This window comes from Bubalus bubalis, chromosome 13, assembly GCF_019923935.1.
Source record: "Bubalus bubalis isolate 160015118507 breed Murrah chromosome 13, NDDB_SH_1, whole genome shotgun sequence".
Lineage (NCBI taxonomy): Eukaryota > Metazoa > Chordata > Mammalia > Artiodactyla > Bovidae > Bubalus > Bubalus bubalis.
In genome coordinates, this window is record NC_059169.1 from 86,867,821 (window position 1) to 86,887,442 (window position 19,622).

Genomic DNA, 19,622 nt, shown 5'->3' on the forward strand with positions numbered 1-19,622 from the left:
TGTCCCATGGACACGGCAGTGTGCGTCTGGTCAGCAGGCGGGACCCCAGTGCCTGCAGGGAGGCTGAGAGGGGTGCACTTCTGATCCACGAGCTGTCCTCAGAGCTGCCTGGAGGTCGGGCCTGCGCTCAGCGGGGGCCGGCGGCTCGTGACTGGAGACAGAACACAAGCTCCTCAGGGGGTGGGAGAAGGGCTTCAGGCAAAGGCTTCCAGGGGATCCTGGGAGCCCTACCCAACTCATGGGCAGCCGGCTGGGTCAGGGATGATGTTCTATCACCACATGAGCAAAATAGGAAGAATCTCACCTCATACTTTTACCTCACTGATATTTCATAAAGATCAACTACTATAATATAGGATGAAGAATTTTTTAAAAATAAAATGGATTATGAGATGTTAATCTTATTCGGAGAACTCAGTAAGACTCAGTGAATGCCTTAAGACTGAAGCAATACTAAAATCAAAGGAAACAAACAAAGAAACAAAATCACCACAACCATCATCATTGCCAGGAAAAGTGCTGTAGAAAGAAAAGTTGCTAATTATAAGAGTAAAATGTTTGGGATGTTAGGAAACTCTGGGGTATATTCAAACATCTAAGGCTGGCATCATAAGGAGAAAAAAGTTGTCTCACAAAATGGTTCTGTGGCTACTTAACAGATAGAAACCCCATTAAGCCATCACCTAAGCTTCATCAGTTCTACTTGATTACATTATTTGTGCATTATAGTTAAGACAATTTAACCGTAATTGATCAACTTTTCACTGCTGGTTTTTAAATAAAGACGAAACCACAGTCAGAAGAAAGAAAGGGGCATGCAAGTTCTATGTGAATAAAATACAACTGAATGCTCGGGGCCGTCTGATGTATAAACTAAAGAGCATCTAAGAATGTCCTCGGTGCTCTTCAGTAATTATATATACGAAGACAGTACTCACATACATCTTTGGACACAGTTTAACCACATAGCTTAATGTCTGTGATGATAATTTTTGCTATTAGAAGTCCCAACTGGAACAGAGAATTTTAAATTGCACTCCTTGAAAGTGTTAATTTATTGGTATCTCTGTATGTGATGTGTATGAATTTTATCTTTCAACTATGTCATATTTCTTGACCAATAAGTTAATCTTATCTTTTTATTCCTTTTCATTATTTAGAAGTAACAAAATAGTCATCATAAAACAGAGCTGACTAGATATTTTTAAGGCACTTTCAACTTCTGCATTATACTTAGTTTTCATTCAGATGGGATATCCCTCAGTCACCTCAGACACTGTGTATTTCTGCTCCCAGCCAACCGCCCATCTGCAATATCCAAACGACTGTGGGCAGTAAAACCATAATGCTGTCTCCTGTGCTGGAAACCTGCTAGTCTTGACCCTTCCTCCCTTGAACTCTCAGATCCAAAGGATCGTGACATCCCTCACATGGTACTTGACAAATAAAACCTACTTCCTTGTTAAGTTGAAAACCACTCAAGGGATCTGGAACACTAATCTCTTTTTTGACCTCTGGTCTCCTACTGTTTCTCTCAGAGCCATATCCAAACTGTACATGGAAGTTTTCAGACAAACATTAGTCTAAAGATACCCTGCTGCTAAGTTGCTTCAGTCGTGTCTGACTCTGTGCGACCCCATAGACGGCAGCCCACCAGCTCCCCTCTCCCTGGGATTCTCCAGGCAAGAACACTGGAGTGGGTTGCCATTTCCTTCTCCAATGCATGAAAGTGAAAAGTGAGAGGGAAGTCTCTCAGTCGTGTCCGACTCTTAGCAACCCCATGGACCGCAGCCTACCAGGCTCCTCCGTCCATAGGATTTTCCAGGCAAGAGTACTGGAGTGGGGTGCCATTGCCCTCTCCGAAAGATATCCCACCTCTGCTTAAAAACCAGACAAGAAACTCCTTACATAACAACATCAGAGTTCCACCGACAGCGCAGTCCTATTTCCTAACCTGCCACACTTCACATCCCAATCAACTCCTAGTTTGATTCCACCCAATCCCTTTCATCTATTCCATACCTGATGCCGGAAACAGTGTGTCTATCTGCTTTGCCCACTCCACCCAAGTTACTCCTATTCATACTTTTTAGAGTAAGAGGCCAAAATGCCAATCTGGTCCTGGTGATGCCCCCTCCCACCTGTAATGCCTAGCAATCATCTCTATCTTTGCAAGGATGACACCCATTATTTTTAGCATGTGTCTTCCTCTCCTAACTGCCCAGGGATTCCTGAGAAGAGAGACCTATATTTTATGCATCTTTGTATCTTGGTTTACATAACACAGGGCAGATACTCAAATATTTGTTCCAAGAATGGATTTTGGGTTTAACTTGAACCTCTCAAGAGGTTAAAATATTAAAAAGGGAAAATATAACAGATTAAATATCTAAAACTTTAAAAGCTAAGACATAGACTTTTCTCCAAGTGGCTAGTCATTATGATAATTATACACTAGAGGTGTTAGAAAAGCTCTGAATAAAAGTTAAAATCACAACTATAAATATTTAGATTCAGAAATCATGATACAGAAATCATGTATATAGGTTCTCTGCAATATGATGTCCTCTATGATTTACCACATTAAGATTTCAAATAAAAAAGGAGAAATTGCATACATTTATGTAATTTCTATAATTAAATAATAATCATCTAGGAATATCTCCTTGAGGTGTTGGTCCTTATTTCATAACAAGCTTACTAAGAAATGTCACACTCATTCTTATATACCATGATACATTACTGAGGAATTGATGTCATTGAAGAATGCTTTAAAAGCAACATATTACCAAAAAAACAACGTAAACATGCAAACTAAATTACCCTTTCTATTCTAAACACAATTGTTCTATGAGACAATCTAAAGCCTATAGCATTTAAAGCTCCAAACATAATAATTTTTTCTGCTGCTGCTGCTGCTAAGTCACTTCAGTCGTGTCCGACTCTGTGCGACCCCATAGACAGCAGCCCATCAGGCTCCTCCGCCCCTGGGATTCTCCAGGCAAGAACACTGGAGTGGGCTGCCATTTCCTTCTCCAATGCATGAAAGTAATTTTTCCTAGACAACTGTAATAATAAAGCTTTAAGAGTATTTCACAAAATGCACGTCAAAAATAATACACTGGATGGACATGATGGACAAAAACCTCAGTAGCATTAAAAAAATCTTTAATATTAAGTAGGCTGAAGACAAAATCTAAGTTCTAGAGTATCATTATAAAATGCATTATATTGACAGAAAGTATAAAACTAAAATAAGATGGTACAACAGCACAAACTCAAAATAAATTGCAGTTTGGTTCATAACAAGCAAACGTGTAAACTAAAAGAAGTATTGCTATAGGTCATGACTGGCCAATAATCCTCAGCTTGCCTCCTTCTGCTCAGTTTTTCCTTTTTTTCATTGTCTTGATTCTTGCATCCATGGGAGCGTGCTCAGTCGCTCAGTCCTGTCCAACTCTGTGGGACCCCATGGATTGTCACCTGCCGGTCTGCTCTGTCCATGGGATTTTCCAGGCAAGAATACTGGAGTGGGTTGTCATTTCCTGTCCCAGGAGATCTTCTCGAGCCAGGGAGCAAATGTGCATCCCTGGTGTCTCCTGCCTTAGCAGGTGGATTCTTTACCACTGGGCCACCCGGGAAGCCCTGTTCTGATTCTTGTTGTTCTTGTTCAGTCACTCAGTCCTGTCTGAGTCTTTGTGACCCCATGGACTGCAGCACGCCAGGCTTCCCTGTCCATGACCCTGTCTGATTCTTGAGGGGATCCCATATAATAATACATTATAATTTGCATTAGGTATTAATTTGCTTATGTTCCACTTAGGATTTTTCAACTTTATGATGGTGAGGAAAGCAATATGCTTTCAACAGAAACTATACTTTAGCCCTTGAATGTTGCTCTTTCTCTGGGCTAGCAATGTGTGGGACATGCTCTCATGATGATGGAGAGCAAGCTGCAGCTCCCAGTCAGCCCATGTGGTTGAAGAATTAATAATATACTTACTATCTGTACCCATAGAACTACTCTGGTTTTCACTTTCAGGACAGTAATCAATAAATACTATGAGATATTCAACACCTTCTTATAAATAAGGCTTAGTGTTAGATGATTTTGCCCAACTAGAGGTGAATATGAGTGTTCTGAACATGGTTAGGCTAGGGTAAGCTGTGATCTTTGGTTAGGAAGATGTATTCAATGAGTTTTCAACTTTGTTTCGACTTGTGAGGGTTTATCTGAGTGTAACATCATCATAAGTCAAGGAAGATCTGTTCAGACAATGAGGGTTTTGTTGTTACATTTTTCTGCACATCACACTGCAAGGGAACCACCTCTCTCTGTGGTGGAGTCTGGAGGAAGGAAAGGCAGACAGAAAGCAGGCAGGCAGAGGACAGGAGGGGCACAGCAGTGGTGGGCTCTGGTCGGCCCTGCGGAGCTGCGTCACCCATGCCAGGGCGAGAGCAGCAGCCCTGCCCTCCCCCACCAGGAGGAGGGCGTGAAAGACATAAGACTGTTAGAAGAGAAAGCAGTACTGATGGGAGAAGTCTATCTAATGGAAAACCATATTTACCTAAAAGAAGCTGAAAACTCCTTTCTACCAATAAGATGTTCAAGACTATGGTAAATACTATACAAAACAGACCAATAATAGAGATGTTTGTAACATTATTCAAAACGTTCCCTCAAGATAATGATTTTGTGCACGTGTGTGTGGGAGGGAGGCTCAGATGGTAAAGACCCATGTGCAATGCAGGAGACCCAGGTTCCATCCCTGGTTCAGGAAGATCTCATGGAGAAGGGAATGCAACCCACTCCAGTATTCTTGACTGGAGAATGCAACGGACAGAAGACCCTGGCAGGCTACTTTATGGGGTCGCAGAGTTGGACATGACTGACTAAAAACACACGCACATGGTAAATATTAAGAATAGACTGATTTGCAAATTGTGCAATGAGTTTCCGTGTATGGCTACAGGAGACCATGCAGGCTGACAAGTCCTGGACTGTGTATCTCTGAACTTGAAACATGACAATTATTTTTGTGCTACTTAGATCTTTGCCCTGAACTCCAACTGCCGGTTGAATATCTTTCCTTAATGTTTAATAGGCATCTTAAATTCACATTTTCAAACTGGAACTTATCTTCCTCCTGGACTATGCTCCTGAATCTCAGTAAATGATTGATGTTATGACTCCCCTCTTTCCCTCATACCCCACACATCCAGTCCCAGAATAAATCCAGTTGGTTCTACCTTCAACGTGGATGCTTTGTTTAAACCCTCTCACCTCCCTTGCTACCTCTTCCTTGTCCCAGCCGACATTCTTTCTCTCTGGGATTATTATTACAGCATCAAGTGGTTTCACCGCTTCCGTCACTGTTCTCCATTTTTCCTAACAGAGCAGCCAAAACAATCCTTTGAAAATGCAAGTCAGCTGTCACTCTTTTGCTCAAAACCCTTCCAATGGCTCCCCATCTCAGAGCAAATCAAAGTCCTTACAATGACCAGCAAGTCCCACGGGATGTCACCTCTCTGATGGTATCACCTGATACACCCTTCTCCACCCCCAATCCCGGGTCACACCTGTATCTAGGGCTTAGGCGCCTGTGTGCCCCTCTTGTTACGTGCTTCTCTCACAGACCTTGTGTTACCTCCTCACACTCTGTCAGGTTTTCATGCAAAGGTCTTCTCTGATCTCTTAAATTCCAAAAAAAAAAAGTACCTGGCCTCGAATTCCACAGCTAACCACCCAACATATATACACTGACTTCTCTCTGGTCTGTATAAATTTCAAGAGACCAGAGACTTCTTTTGTGTTCATGTACTCTATCCAGTGGGCTTCCCTGGTGGCTTACAGTAAAGAACCTGCCAGCCAATGCAGGAGCAGTGGGTTCAGTCCTGGGTCGGGAAGATCCCCTGGAGAAGGAGACAGCAGTACACTCAGTGTTCTTGTCTGGAAGATCCCGTGGATGGCGGAGCCTGGCGGGCTATAGCCCACGGGGTCACAGAAGAGGGGAACATGACTTACAAGCTAAACGACAACAACAACAACTCTATCCAGTACCCGAACAGCACCTGAGATAGAAGATATATTCAAAAAACAACTCATCAAATACTGACTGAATGAATGCATCATATATGAGCCGCTGTCACCTTTTTTCTGTCACTCGAAGTCAGTCTAAGACTTACTCGTTTTTGTTTGGTTGATTTTGTTTTCTATTAGTCTAATCCTTATTAGTACAAGTGCCTAGGACAGTGTTTCCTTGGCAGTGAGAGTTCAATAAACATTTTGAAAAGAATCCTTTCAAAACACATCAAAAACTATTAATGAACACTATCTCTTTTTTTCGGAGAGTATGTAGTTTGACAGACAGCTGCTGAGAAGCTGCCATCATGGTGACAGACATTTACATGCCACAAGGGTCTAACAACTGATCAATTTTAAACCTCTGCTTCTGAGAAGAGAGGGGAAGGTTATCTAAGAAGACATTTTCTTCAAGTTTTCCTATGAAGTTGAATAAAATCTTTCTGAATGTTTCTACTATTTTTATCATTTATGATCAGTATTAGTTCATATTTCCATATGGCATTTCTCAATAATCCTGGGCTAATAAACTTGATCTCACATAACATGCAAACATCTGCAGAAAAAAGAACGATAAGTTGTTGAAGACCTGCTGGAGACTACTTGGTTTCAAAGGCTATTTAATAGTAGAAACCTTTTTTTCAAAAGAAATCTTCTACCAAACTTCAAAATACAAAATAAAACTCTAGTGTCAGGCTACAGCACAGAGGGTAAAGAGAATCCATTTTCCAAATTCCACTCCCTATGCTGATGTATCCAACTGGTGAAAATGCACTGGGCTACACATTTATGATTTGTGCAAATTCTTTTATGTATGTTATTCTATAATTTTTAGAAAAGCACAAAAGTCTTACAACAACATAAATCTACAAAATTCTTGGTCCTGTACGCTAAAGCTTGCATACATTTCAGGCAAGATGCAGCTGGAATCCGTTCAAACAACTTTTGAGAATATACATTAAAATTAATAATACATTATTTACAGAGATCCATATTTATCTGCATCATTAATAACACCATAGGAAGATATGTGTAAATAAAAAATTATCACTGAAAAGCAACAGCAACAACAACTACTACAAAAGCAGAGAATATTTACACAGTGCTTACTAGGTCCTATATACAATTTTATAAATATTTACACAGAAACCTATGGAGTCCTCACATCAAAGCTCTAAATTAAATACCAGTATCATCCCCAGTTTGGACGTAAGAAAACAGGGCCCAGCGAGGATGAGAAATGGGCAGTCGGGAGTTTAAACTCCAGCTGTGTAGTCTCAGAGCCTATGATGGTAACAACAGCCTCTCTCTTAATATAAGGTAGAACTATTCTGAAAGAGATAGGAATACCAGACCACCTGACCTGCCTCTTGAGAAACCTATATGCAGGTCAGGAAGCAACAGTTAGAACTGGACATGGAACAACAGACTGGTTCCAAATAGGAAAAGGAATATGTCAAGGCTGTATATTGTCACCCTGCTTATTTAACTTCTATGCAGAGTACATCATGAGGAACGCTGGGCTGGAAGTAGCACAAGCTGGAATCAAAACTGCCGGGAGAAATATCAATAACCTCAGATATGCAGATGACTCCACCCTTATGGCAGAAAGTGAAGAGGAACTCAAAAGCCTCTTGATGAAAGTGAAAGAGGAGAGTGAAAAAGTTGGCTTAAAGTTCAACATTCAGAAAACGAAGATCATGGCATCTGGTCCCATCACTTCATGGGAAACAGAGGGGGAAACAGTGGAAACAGTGTAACACTTTATATTTTGGGGCTCCAAAATCACTGCAGATGGTGACTGCAGCCATGAAATTAAAAGACGCTTACTCCCTGGAAGGAAAGTTATGACCAACCTAGACAGCATATTAAAAAGCAGAGACATCACTTTGCTAACAAAGGTTCATCTAGTCAAGGTTATAGTTTTTCCAGTGGTCATGTATGGATATGAGAGTTTGACTGTGAAGAAAGTTGAGCGCCAAAAAATTGATGCTTTTGAACTGTAGTGTTGGAGAAGACTCTTGACAGTCCCTTGGACTGCAAGGAGATCCAACCAGTCTATTCTAAAGGAGATCAGTCCTGGGTGTTCATTGGAAGGACTGATGCTAAAGCTGAAACTCCAATACTTTGGCCACCTCATGCGAAGAGTTGACTCATTGGAAAAGACTCTGATGCTGGGAGGGATGAGGGGTAGGAGGATTAGGGGACGACAGAGGATGAGATGGCTGGATGGCATCACCAACTCGATGGACGTGAGTTTGAGTGAACTCCGGGAGTTGGTGATGGACAGGGAGGCCTGCCGTGCTGCGATTCATGGGGTCGCAAAAAGTCGGACACGACTGAGAGACTGAACTGAACTGATCATGTTTTTATTTCACTCACTAAAGTCATTTATTAGAACTATTGAAATCATCACTACCTATCAATAAAACCTCCTTAAATTCAGAGGCATGTTAATAAATTTCAGTTTTAATTGCTTCACAAGCTCATCAACAATAACCCTTAAATGCCCAAACATTTCACAACATAATATAAATGTGCTCCATATATAAACCTAACAGTGTACTCTTCTTTTATAATTAGTTTTTATAATTAATTTTAGTATTATTTTATAATACTCAGAGATGATGGTGCTGCCTCCATGCACTCATGGGAGTGATGACAAGGATGGCAGGATTCGGTTGAGTAGTGTCTCCCAAACTCCACATCTGCCCAGATCAGAATGTGACTTATTTTCAAACAGGATCTTTGTAAAGAGTTAAGGATCTCAAGATAAAATCATCCTGGTGGGACCTAAATCAAATGACTGGTGTCTTTGTAGTGAGAAGTGAGAACACAGGGGCACAGAGAAGAAAGCACTGTGCAAACAGAGCAGATCAATGCAAGACTTGGCGACAGCCACCAGGAGCTGAGAGAGAGGCACTGGATGGCTCCTCCCCAGAGGCTCCAGAAGAACCCAATCCTACCAACACCTGGATTTCTGTATTCTAAACAGCTAGGTACAAAATTTATGCTGTTTAAAGCGACCGGAGGGTAGTGATAGCTCATGGCAGCCCTAGGAAACTAATACAACTACTAATTCAAGACTCTGCAAGCTGTATGAACAGTCTGGTTCTGGGAAGCAGTTAGCAGTTCTACCTTTAGCATCTTTTCAGCTCCACGACTCTTCACCCAGTTGGTTACATGTCAACCTTGTGAGTAATGAAATTCAGCAGCCAGCCAGAACTGTGTTTGCTCCATCCACTGCATAGGCGTCTTTATAGTACATAGATTTGTTATATTTAAGCTATCCTTCAGAACACCCTGGAGTTTTATCTACCTGGTTTGTAATTTCCCACTTCATGTTGCAAAACTGAAGTGCGGTAAATACTGCTTTCCACGCAGAAGCGTAAGAAAGCTCCAAGACCTTGGCTGTCCCTGTTGCCCCTGGCCTGTTACTTGACGCTAGCTCTGGCTCATAGGTGATGCTGACAGAACTGTTCAAGTAGCTATTGCAAATCTGCAGGAGGACAAAAATCTGCAAACACTATAAACTGCTAGTTTCTCAAAAAGATTAACACTGCATTGATGCCACTTTCAGTCTGCTAACCTCCAAAAAGATATAGAGGTCTTCCTGATGCAGTTTTCTTCTTCATCATCATCTATCAGCCCAAGCAGCAGCCAATTCAGGAAATGTTCCCAGCTCCATATCTCAGAAAGCAATCTTTAACTGCAAGTGGTTCCTTCATGCCAGTGTATTTCAATGTCAGTCTACAGAGTCCTTAATCCTTCTAGAGATTTTGGCCATAATCTTTCTATATTCCTTTCTGCTGCCTTCCAAAACAGTTTACATTTGTATTACCTGGTATGAAATTCCTTCATTTGGTGTTATTTCCAATTTCCAAGGGCTGTCCTATAAAGTGTGCATGGGGAGTTTTCTGTTGAAGCGCTCTGAGTATTGCTTTTTACAAAATTATAACTTAATAAAGACTCATATCCAAATTTCAAAAAAAAAAAAAAAGTAGTGCAATATTTACAACCTCACATGCAAGTCGCCAATTTCAACTTTTGATGCCAAATTTACATAGATAATCCGTGGAAATAAACTGGCAAGATTTAAGTAAAATGCTGCTCACCAAACAACTTGAACCTATTGGTTCTTTACCAGTATACCATATTCCCAGTGCACTATAAATATTTTTCATAAATGCTGCAATTACCTTGTGAATGGTTCATTTGTATTTCATCATACCCTTTTATGTTAAAAGTGTTTAACTTGTTGAATGTAAATTTTTACATAAACGGCTCTTTTAGTAAGTATATGCAAACCTACATGTGAATTGCCTTTTTAAAATAAATTTATTTTTAATTATAGTTTGCAGTAATATTAAAATTGTTTTACAATTCCTGAGTATATGTATTAGATGGCTAGAGATGGTCAAAATAGATCATTGAGACATAACTAAACAGAAGTCACAGACTAGCTTTTTGACATAGCTTCTTACTCTCCATCTATATGTAGAATAATATTTTCACTATTTCCACATGCTAATAAAAAAAAGGGTAAAACCTCTATTCATATCTCAATTTTGGAAAAGTGTCAATAGATAATTCAGAGTTCAACTAGTCTTTGTTGGCTACTTGCTTACCAGAAAAATTCAACTATTATACAGTAGCAAAACAGAGAGAGTGGTAAGAAATATATGCAGATGTAGTGAGCAAAAGACATGATGAAACAAAACTAAAATTTGTAAATTTAGCTCAATGTAAATGAATGCATTCTAAAATAAAATCCAGGAGATGTAAGAATGCACTCTGAAAATTAAATGTAAACACTCATGAATATATTTATTTAGAATGCCTCAATATTTCCTCATACATATACTAATTTATGTGTCATGCCTATAGTCAAGAAAGAATTGATGCATACTTGTAATAATTATTTAAAATCATGGGATAATTCATGGTTTGTATAAGAACCTTTGCTATTCCTGAACTGATTACTAGTGAACACCCAACACTGCAGGTCTATAACTGTTTCTTCAGGTTATCTGATAAAGTAAAAATCATGCAGTATAGGCCACTCTGGGTTTCCTAGGGGACTTGGTGGTAAAGAATCCACCTGCCAAGCAAGAGATGCAGGTTCAGTCCCTGGATCTGAAAGATCCCTTGGAGAAGGAAATGGCAACCCATTCCAGTATTCTTGTTTGGGAAATCCCATGTACAAAGGGCTACAGTCCATGGAGCTCACAAAAGAGTCGGCTCACAACTTAGCAACAACAACACAAAATAGGCCATTCTAATGCCAAAAAACTAAGCAAGAAAAATGTTTCAAGGTATTATATTAATTCATAAGCTTGATTTCTTCTGAAGCACCTCTCCTTGGCTCGTACTCTCTCTCTTGTGCACTCACAGGGCTGGTCTTTGTATGCTCAGCCATGATGTCTCATCTGTGTATTCAAATTGCCTTTTCTTATAAGGACACAAGTCAGACTGTATTAGCACCCACCCTAAGGGTCCCATTTTAACTTAATCACCAGTTTAAGGGTCCTATCTCCATATACAGTCACATTCTGAGGTACTAAGATCAACATAGGAAGAGGTTCAACATATGAAGGGCTCCAACATATGGGGACAGAATTCAGCCTGTATCAATATAGTCTGTGCTCTTTATTGACAATTCAGTTAAAGCGATACCCTACATGGTTGTTTTTTCTTTTAACTAAATTACATTATAAATGCCACCCCCCTCCCCCCACTAATGTGTCCTGTCAAATTATTTCATTGTATTGGCGGACATACACACTAATGTATATATTCATAAAACTCTAGTATTTTACAGTTGATCTGAAATACCAAAATAATTATTTATCCTGCAAAACTATGAGACTTCAACGTTAGTCTTCATGGCACAATGGTTCCAAAAATTATGTTAGCTATGCTGTTAATTTTGTTGCACAATCAATATTATTATACATTTACAATATACACTTAAAATATAAAATGAAGCTCAAATAATAAATAATACTGAATATCTAAAATACATATCCAACTTGCTAATACATTTTTAATTGTCATTTTTGGAAGTCTATAGCATAAAGAGGTTAATGGAAGACTTTGAAAATGCTTTCTGCTTGTTATAGCAGATGAATTGGAAATTTTCATACACTGTGCATTTCCAGGTGGCAGCCACCTGGAAATTAAGCGCTCTAAGTGCTCAGAGTAGGTGAACAAAAGACAAACATTCAGTATTTAGTAAGGCATTTATCATAAAATGTTGGAAAGTCATGAGGAATTGAAAACCAGGAGATGTATATGACTGACAAATATTTGGGTCAGACCAAGGAATTACTAGCTAAAAGCAAACAAACAGTCTTAAAAGCAGAGAGGTCTATAAAATGGAGCAAACAAAAACTCAAATATAAAGCATCAAATAATGCTCCTGAAAGCTGAAAATGTAGAAATGGAAAAAGTTAAAAAAAAAAAAAGAAACGGGCAATCATTAAACCCACTCTGAAAACACACTGAATATTGCCCTCTCTCTGGAAGCTACTTCCTTTCTCAGCAGTTCCAGGAATAGTGTCTAACACAAAGTAGTAGTCCTTAAACAGTGGTCTAAGACCTTCTGGAAAATCTAAAAATTTACCCTTAAATACAGACTGGAATACACAGACACTTAGGGGAGGCTCCCAGCAAGCACCAGAAGAAGCACCAAAGCGAAAGGATATTTCCTGCAAGGTTCCTGACACAGGAGAGAGTAAGAGGCCTTTCCAGCACAGCAGCCACTCCGCATGGAAACTACCACGCATTCTCAGCTGAGGTGCTAAGGGCTGCAAAGAGTCACGGAAATGAGAAAAAGAAAATCAGAAGAAAGTGGGCGAAGAAGGATTTTTTTCAAGTAAATCAAATTTGGAGAAGAGACAGTAAGGGAGTCGTAATGAAGAGCCACATTTACAGCAAAGGGTGATCTACACATTGCAACATAGCTGGAGATTGAAAAGTAAGCTGTGAGATATACAAGTGTGGGGCTTAGAAGGAAGTCTAGCCAAAAATTTGTAAGTCATTAATTTAATGATTCTATTTAAGCCCTTGGGGACTAAAGAGATCACCTAAGGAGAAGCTACAGGGAGAAAAAAAGGGAAGGACTCAGTATCAGACCAGTAATAACAGCATTACTGAAAAGGTGTTTAGAAGAAGAAGAAGTCAAATATGTGAGAGGAAAAGGGAGGAGTCAGTTGGGACAAAAGTCAGATGAGAGTAAGGTAACTGGGGCTACGCCAAGACACAGAAACCACACCTTGGACCAGCAGCAAGACAGTCCACAGTAGTCACACAGCATGCGCTTGTTAAATGAATGAGTAAGTGAGTTACAAAACACATTAGCATGGCACCTCGAGAATTCAGGGTTAACTATCTAGGGAAGAATGGAAATATCTGGAAGAGCTATAGTAGTAGTAGTAATAGTAGTGTTAGTCGCTCAGTCGTGTCCGACTCTGGGACCCCATGGACTGTAGCCCGCCAGGCTCCTCTGTCCATGGAATGCTCCAGTCAGTATTGGAGTGGGTTGCCATTCCATTCTCCAGAAGATCTTCCTACCCAGGGATCGAACCCAGGTCTCCTGCATTGCAGGCAGATTCTTTACCATCTGAGCCACCAGGGAAGAGCTATAATACCCTAAAAAGACATGGGTTCAACAAGGTGAAATTGTAAATTTACCTTGGTATTATTTTAATACATTCCAAAATCCCCAAAGTTTGGTCATATTTTCTAATCATTAGTAAAATACCATTCCAATTTAATGATGAAATTATTGTGAAATAATCAGTAACACCATCATGGATTAGAGTTCATTAATTTCAACTGTTTAGACCAGGGGAAAATGAATCCAACCCTTCAAAATCCATAAAGGAAAGAAATATTACAATGATATACAGAAATACAATAATGACCCAAAATATTTTCACTGAAATACAACAGAAAAGCTGTAAGCCATTATCTTTTAGCAGAGAAGCAGCCCTAATGAAGTAGATTCTTGAAAATTGTCATACGGGTAAGCTCATTAGTTGTAATGAAAGTTCTCCCTGCTGATCCAGGAGTACCTAATGGCCAGGATTTGTTGTGTCTCAAAAACAAAGATACTTTTTAATTCATGTGATAGCTCACTGAGGAGACTTCAAATCTGGAAACTTTCAAATGATGATATAAAATACAAGAGCACTAAAACTTTCCAAAGCAAACACAGACTTATTTCATCTAAAACATTACATTTGTTCCTCTAAAATCTCATCTATTAATAAGGTAATACAATCATAAAAAGAAATTAGGCTCAACAATCACCTACACTATAAAAAAAATTCTCTCAGTGATGGCTTTTCTATTTCAAATATGAAGTCGGCTGCTCCCTGTGAAACTCGTTCACGGTATCTGCTGACCCATACACAAATGCATGCCTCTACTGTAACAGATGGAAACTAAAGCCTCCAAGGCCCCAGAATGCCCCCACAGAAACACCGAAAGAGAAAGCAGAAGAATCTCATTACCGAGTTACAACTCTGCAAGCAAGCCCTTATGAAAGTTAAACATTTCTCAAAAGCAAAATATAATATTTATACTGGATTTTTAGCACAATCAAATGAGTCAAAATAGATAAATGATATTTTGAAAACTTAATTCGTAGCAAAAACTGTTAGAAAATAAGTTTTACCATAAAAAATGCATCTGAGAACTCACATGGTGGCATAATGGATAAGTATCAGCCTGTCAATGCAGGGGACACAGGCTCGATTCCGTTCTGGGAAAGTTCCGCGGGCCTCAGGGGCAATGAAGCCTGCACACCTAGAGCCTGTGTTCCACAACAAGAGAAGGCAGCTCAGGGAGAGGCCCGCACACTGCGACCAGGAGCAGCCCCGGCCTGCCACAGCTAGAGAAAGCCCAGGCGCAGCGAAGGAGACCCAGCGCAACCCCAATAAAGACGTAAGTAAACACTTTATTTTTAAAAAAGGACATCTGAAAGAGAAGCACATTCCAGCTTACTGTTCGGTTTTAGAACTAGTAGAAAAGACGGTGAAATGATCAGAAATCCAAGCTGCTATTATCAGAAAAGGCCCACACTGATTTAATTCTTTTTAAAGACATAATGCTGGTATAAGCTGTTATAGTAACTATTCAACCATCTTTTCCCCAGAAAAAGAAATTCCTCCATATTTCAAGGCACTTGGTAACACTTTTTCCTCTGTTACTTATCAAGCTTAACGTTCATCAAGAAAACCCACTTTCAATTCTTTTTCATCCTGTATAGTCAAATTTTATTCCAAAATCTAAGAAAATTCGTTTTAAGAATGTTATCATCCTTGTATTAATGAACTTAATCACTGAAAAGCTATTTTGAGTATCAGTGAGTCATTTTTTATGTTTTTCTTTTCTTCTCTGTGCTCTTTTGCTCAATCTCACATTGCTAATTATGAGAAAATTATTTGGATTATTTTCCCTTTTTAAATTCCCTTAAAACATTTACACTTAGACATACAGACATTATCTTCTTATGCCAAGAACATTTTATGGAAGCACAAGTGCAAACTAAGGAGTAATCCAATGTCACTAGAACATTAGACTGCAAGAGAGGAAAAGTTTAAAAGTTTACTTTATGTCTTAAAAAAACAGATTAATTGTTTCCAACTTCTTTTTTTGCAACAGCTGTACAAGATATACACTTGAAAGAAACATATATCTCAGGAAAAAATGTGAAAGAATTTCTCATGCAGTCACATGTCTCTCTGCAAAATACGTGCTACAAAGCCCACTTTATAGAAGAAATAGTCTCATAGGAGTATAAAATGATTCAAGTGATTTTTAAAAGAAATATTCAGTATAATGCAGGAAAAAAGTATTCTTCTTTAAGTTGATAAATAACCAGTGGCCTACACATAAAGAATACAGATATTCTCCTGGTCCAAATGAAGTATCATCCAAAATATATATCCATACATTTGTATATATTCATACACAAGTGTACTCATAAATTCATTTTTTGAGTCAAGTTTTTTCCCACAGAACTGATTTGATATACAACCTAGATTCTTCAGATGATCAAAAAATTGCCTAAGTCACATTCAAGGCAAATATAAATAATATCAATAAGGCCTATCCTGTCTCTGACCCTTTCTATAACCAAACATAAATCCACAGTGGGGATAAGGAGGTTAGAACCTGGGGCTTTAGGGAGGAGTGACTGGAATCTCTGGCAGTTTGGTGCCTGCTGGGGCAAAGGAAGCACACTCTACGTGCAAGGCGGGTGGATGGAGATTCAGAATTCAGGCCAAGGGGACGCTGCCTACAGGCGCTTGGCTCAAACTCACACTCGTCCCAGGTGTTTGAAGTGACACCCGTGCAGGGAGCACCGTGCAGGGTACAGTGAGGGGCTCGGCAGAGCTGGGCTGCAGGGGTTCACCGGGCCGAGACTGCAGAGCTCCCAGCTTCTGAACAGAGGGTCTCATTACCCAAGCAAACAAACTAAACTCACAGCTGCAGAAATGACAATTCATAAAGCAAATGTCCTGTGACTTTCTAATTTTAAAATGATGCATTCAGTATGAAAACACTGTGACAAAGAGGCAAGTACATTCAAATAAAAGGCATTATTTTCTATACCAACTTAAGACCCAGAATATGAAAATGTTTTCTATAAAAGCACAAACCTTTACTAGCTTTGTCCAAATGTCCCAAATCATCCACAAAATTCAGGATATCAGGATGCTTTTCTTCACATATTTCCACAAGAAAATGAAGAAGTGTTGTTTTCTGATCTGCTGATTTTGTGTCCTTTAGCTAAACAGAATGAGAGGGAGAAAAAAATACAGAGAATCAAAAATACTTTGATAATCTTTTTATTTAAATAACGTTAATCCTGTTCTTTTTACAGATAAGAAATAAATCAGTTCTAAAACTAGTTAATGCTGTATTTGAAAAGCCAATGTTTAAACACTTGAAAAGCTACTTATCATATATTGTTCTTTGATCTAAATCATTAATATTTCCCGTAAAGAAGGAATAAGCTTAATTCAATCTAGTATGCAATATTTCATGGGGGGAAAATATATGGTAAAATGCTCAGGGAAACAGGACAACCTAAGAATCTATACAATATTAGCACTTAAAGCAGCCTCACACACTTGTTCATTTTTTCATTTGGCACGTATTTATAGAATGCCTGCTAGATACTACAGAAGTTGGAGATGCAACAACAAATAAGTTGTTCCTCAGGAAGCCGTTTAGTGTAAAAAAAGGAAAATACATATTTCTTCCTATGTGACGAAGAGTATGGTAAAAATAATCACACAGTGTGCCTAGGAGGACAGGGTACCTGAACTGAACAGCGGCAGACAGGAAGTGGTATGTGGCTGCAGAAGCAAAGCAAAAACCTCAAAGGCACAGTAGCAGAGCATCTGAATAAGACCGAAGATGACGAAGAAAGTGGCACTTGAGAGGAGTCTAAGTGACTCCAGAATAAAAGTGTATGTTGGGGGGAGGGGGAAGTAGAGAGAGTAGAAAGAAATCTGAGAAGGAAAAAGCCAGAAAATTAGAAAAAAGGCAGACCATTCTGCGGATAAAGAATTCTGATCCCTAAGAACTGGGAGGTTTTTAACTAGATGAGAGATAATCAGGCGTACATTTTAGAAAGATCCTTCTAGCACAATGTGGATAAAAGATTAGAGCAAGGGTAAGCACAGAGCAGGAAGAATGATTTTTAAAGCTGCAGTAATAATCCAGGCAGTGGAAGAAAACACACTGCGGTAACGCCTCTGGCACGAGATAAGGGGACGAGCTGGGCACGGACCCGCACGTGACGCCATTCACCGAAGCTGAACAGGGAGGGCGAGGAGAAAGGCCAAGGCGGGGCAGAGGTAAAGGATTGCTTCAGTTTGGGACAAGGGAGCTTGAAGCTTCTACTCAACATCTAAATGCAGACATTGGGAAAGGATGGAGATGTATGTAAGTGTATATTATATTTCATTTCTTAACCTATTTTTCATTATTGCTGACTAAGTTTTTCAGGCATGTTTTTCCTAATCATTTGTAAATATGAAATTTAAAAATGATGCATACACTGTATATCTGTTTCTGTACTGCATGGACATCTATGCTTTACACAAAAAGACTGTAAGACAGGAAAGACAATTTTGCTCCCTAAGAACCAACTTTTTATCCCTTGAGGGTGATAAACTGTTGAGAATACTTAGAATTTAGAGGACTGAACTATTCTAGGAGTACCAGTTTGTGAGCTCTTAGTCTCCAAAGCTAAGGAAACACAAATAAGTATTAAAATAAAAGAAAGGAGAACAGAGACTTGAAGAGAAGACCAGGATGGACTGACCCTAAACCGAAGGGACCAGGCTAACAAACCAGGTATAAAGAGCAGTCAGCTTGGGTTTTGTGAGCGGTGGGGGTAGGGGGTACCAAGAGTGAACAGGCAAATACACAGCCTGGTAGTGTTCCCTATGAATGAGTAATGAACCAGATCAGATAAATACAAGGCAGGGAAAAAATCAGGATGCAATTTAGAACTGGTGGGATTCCTGCTATACTTAACTGTACAGTCCTACTTACTTGCTTCCTTTTCAACAATTTCCTACTTTAATATATATTAAATCTATGGTTTTTCCAGTAGTCATGTATGGATGTGAGAGTTGGACTATAAAGAAAGCTGAGAACAAAATAATTGATGCTTTTGAACTGTGGTGTTGTCTTGAGAGTCCCTTGGACTGCAAGGAGATCAAACAAGTCAACCCTAAAGGAAATCAGTCCTGAATATTCATTGGAAGGACTGATGCTGAAGCTGAAACTCCAGTACTTTGGCCACCTGATGCGAAGAGCTGACTCACTAGAAAAGACTCTGATGCTGGGAAAGATTGAAGGCAGGAGAAGAAGGGGATGACAGAGGATGAGGTGGATGGATGGTATCACTGACTCGATAACATGAGCTTGAGCAAACTCTGGGAGTTGATGATGGGCAGGGAAGCCTGGCATTGGATGGCATCATTGTCTCAAAGGACATGAAAGTGAAAGTGTTAGTCACTTAGTTGTGTGAAATTCTTTGTGACCCTATGGACTATAGCCCACCAGGCTCCTCTGTCCATGGAATTCTCCAGGCAAGAACACTGAACAGCTTGCCATTTCCTTCTCCAGGGGATCTTCCCAAGCCAGGATTGAACCCAAGTCTCCTGCACTGGAGGAGAATCCTTTACAATCTGAGCCCCCAGGGAAGCCCTCAATGGACATGAGTTTGAGCAACTTCCAGGAGAGAGTGAAGGACAGGGAAGGCAGGTGTGCTGTAGTCTACAGGGTCTCAAAGAGCTGAACACGATGGAGTGACTGAACAACAGTAATATACGTATATATGTATGCATACACACGGAGATATATACATATATTCATATGTATTTTTCCAAACTCTATGTCAATAAATATTATATCACTATCAAAAAAACATCAAATGAAAGTTACTATCCAATTGTGGCAGAAAAGAGATATTCTGGGTCATCACAAACATGAACAGACACAATGT

The 19,622-nt window shown here is 39.6% G+C and overlaps 1 protein-coding gene across 8 annotated transcripts in view; it reads right to left on the reverse strand.

The window, feature by feature from the left end:
- The window catches only part of DIAPH3 (diaphanous related formin 3), a 569,530-nt gene that overhangs the window by 222,753 nt on the left and 327,155 nt on the right, over nucleotides 1–19,622 (reverse strand). For all 8 annotated transcript variants that reach the window (XM_025263061.3, XM_044926876.2, XM_025263062.3 and 5 more), the window contains one exon: nucleotides 16,756–16,885. In XM_025263061.3, coding sequence (XP_025118846.3) covers nucleotides 16,756–16,885 — 130 coding nt within the window. The remainder of the gene's footprint in view (nucleotides 1–16,755; nucleotides 16,886–19,622) is intronic.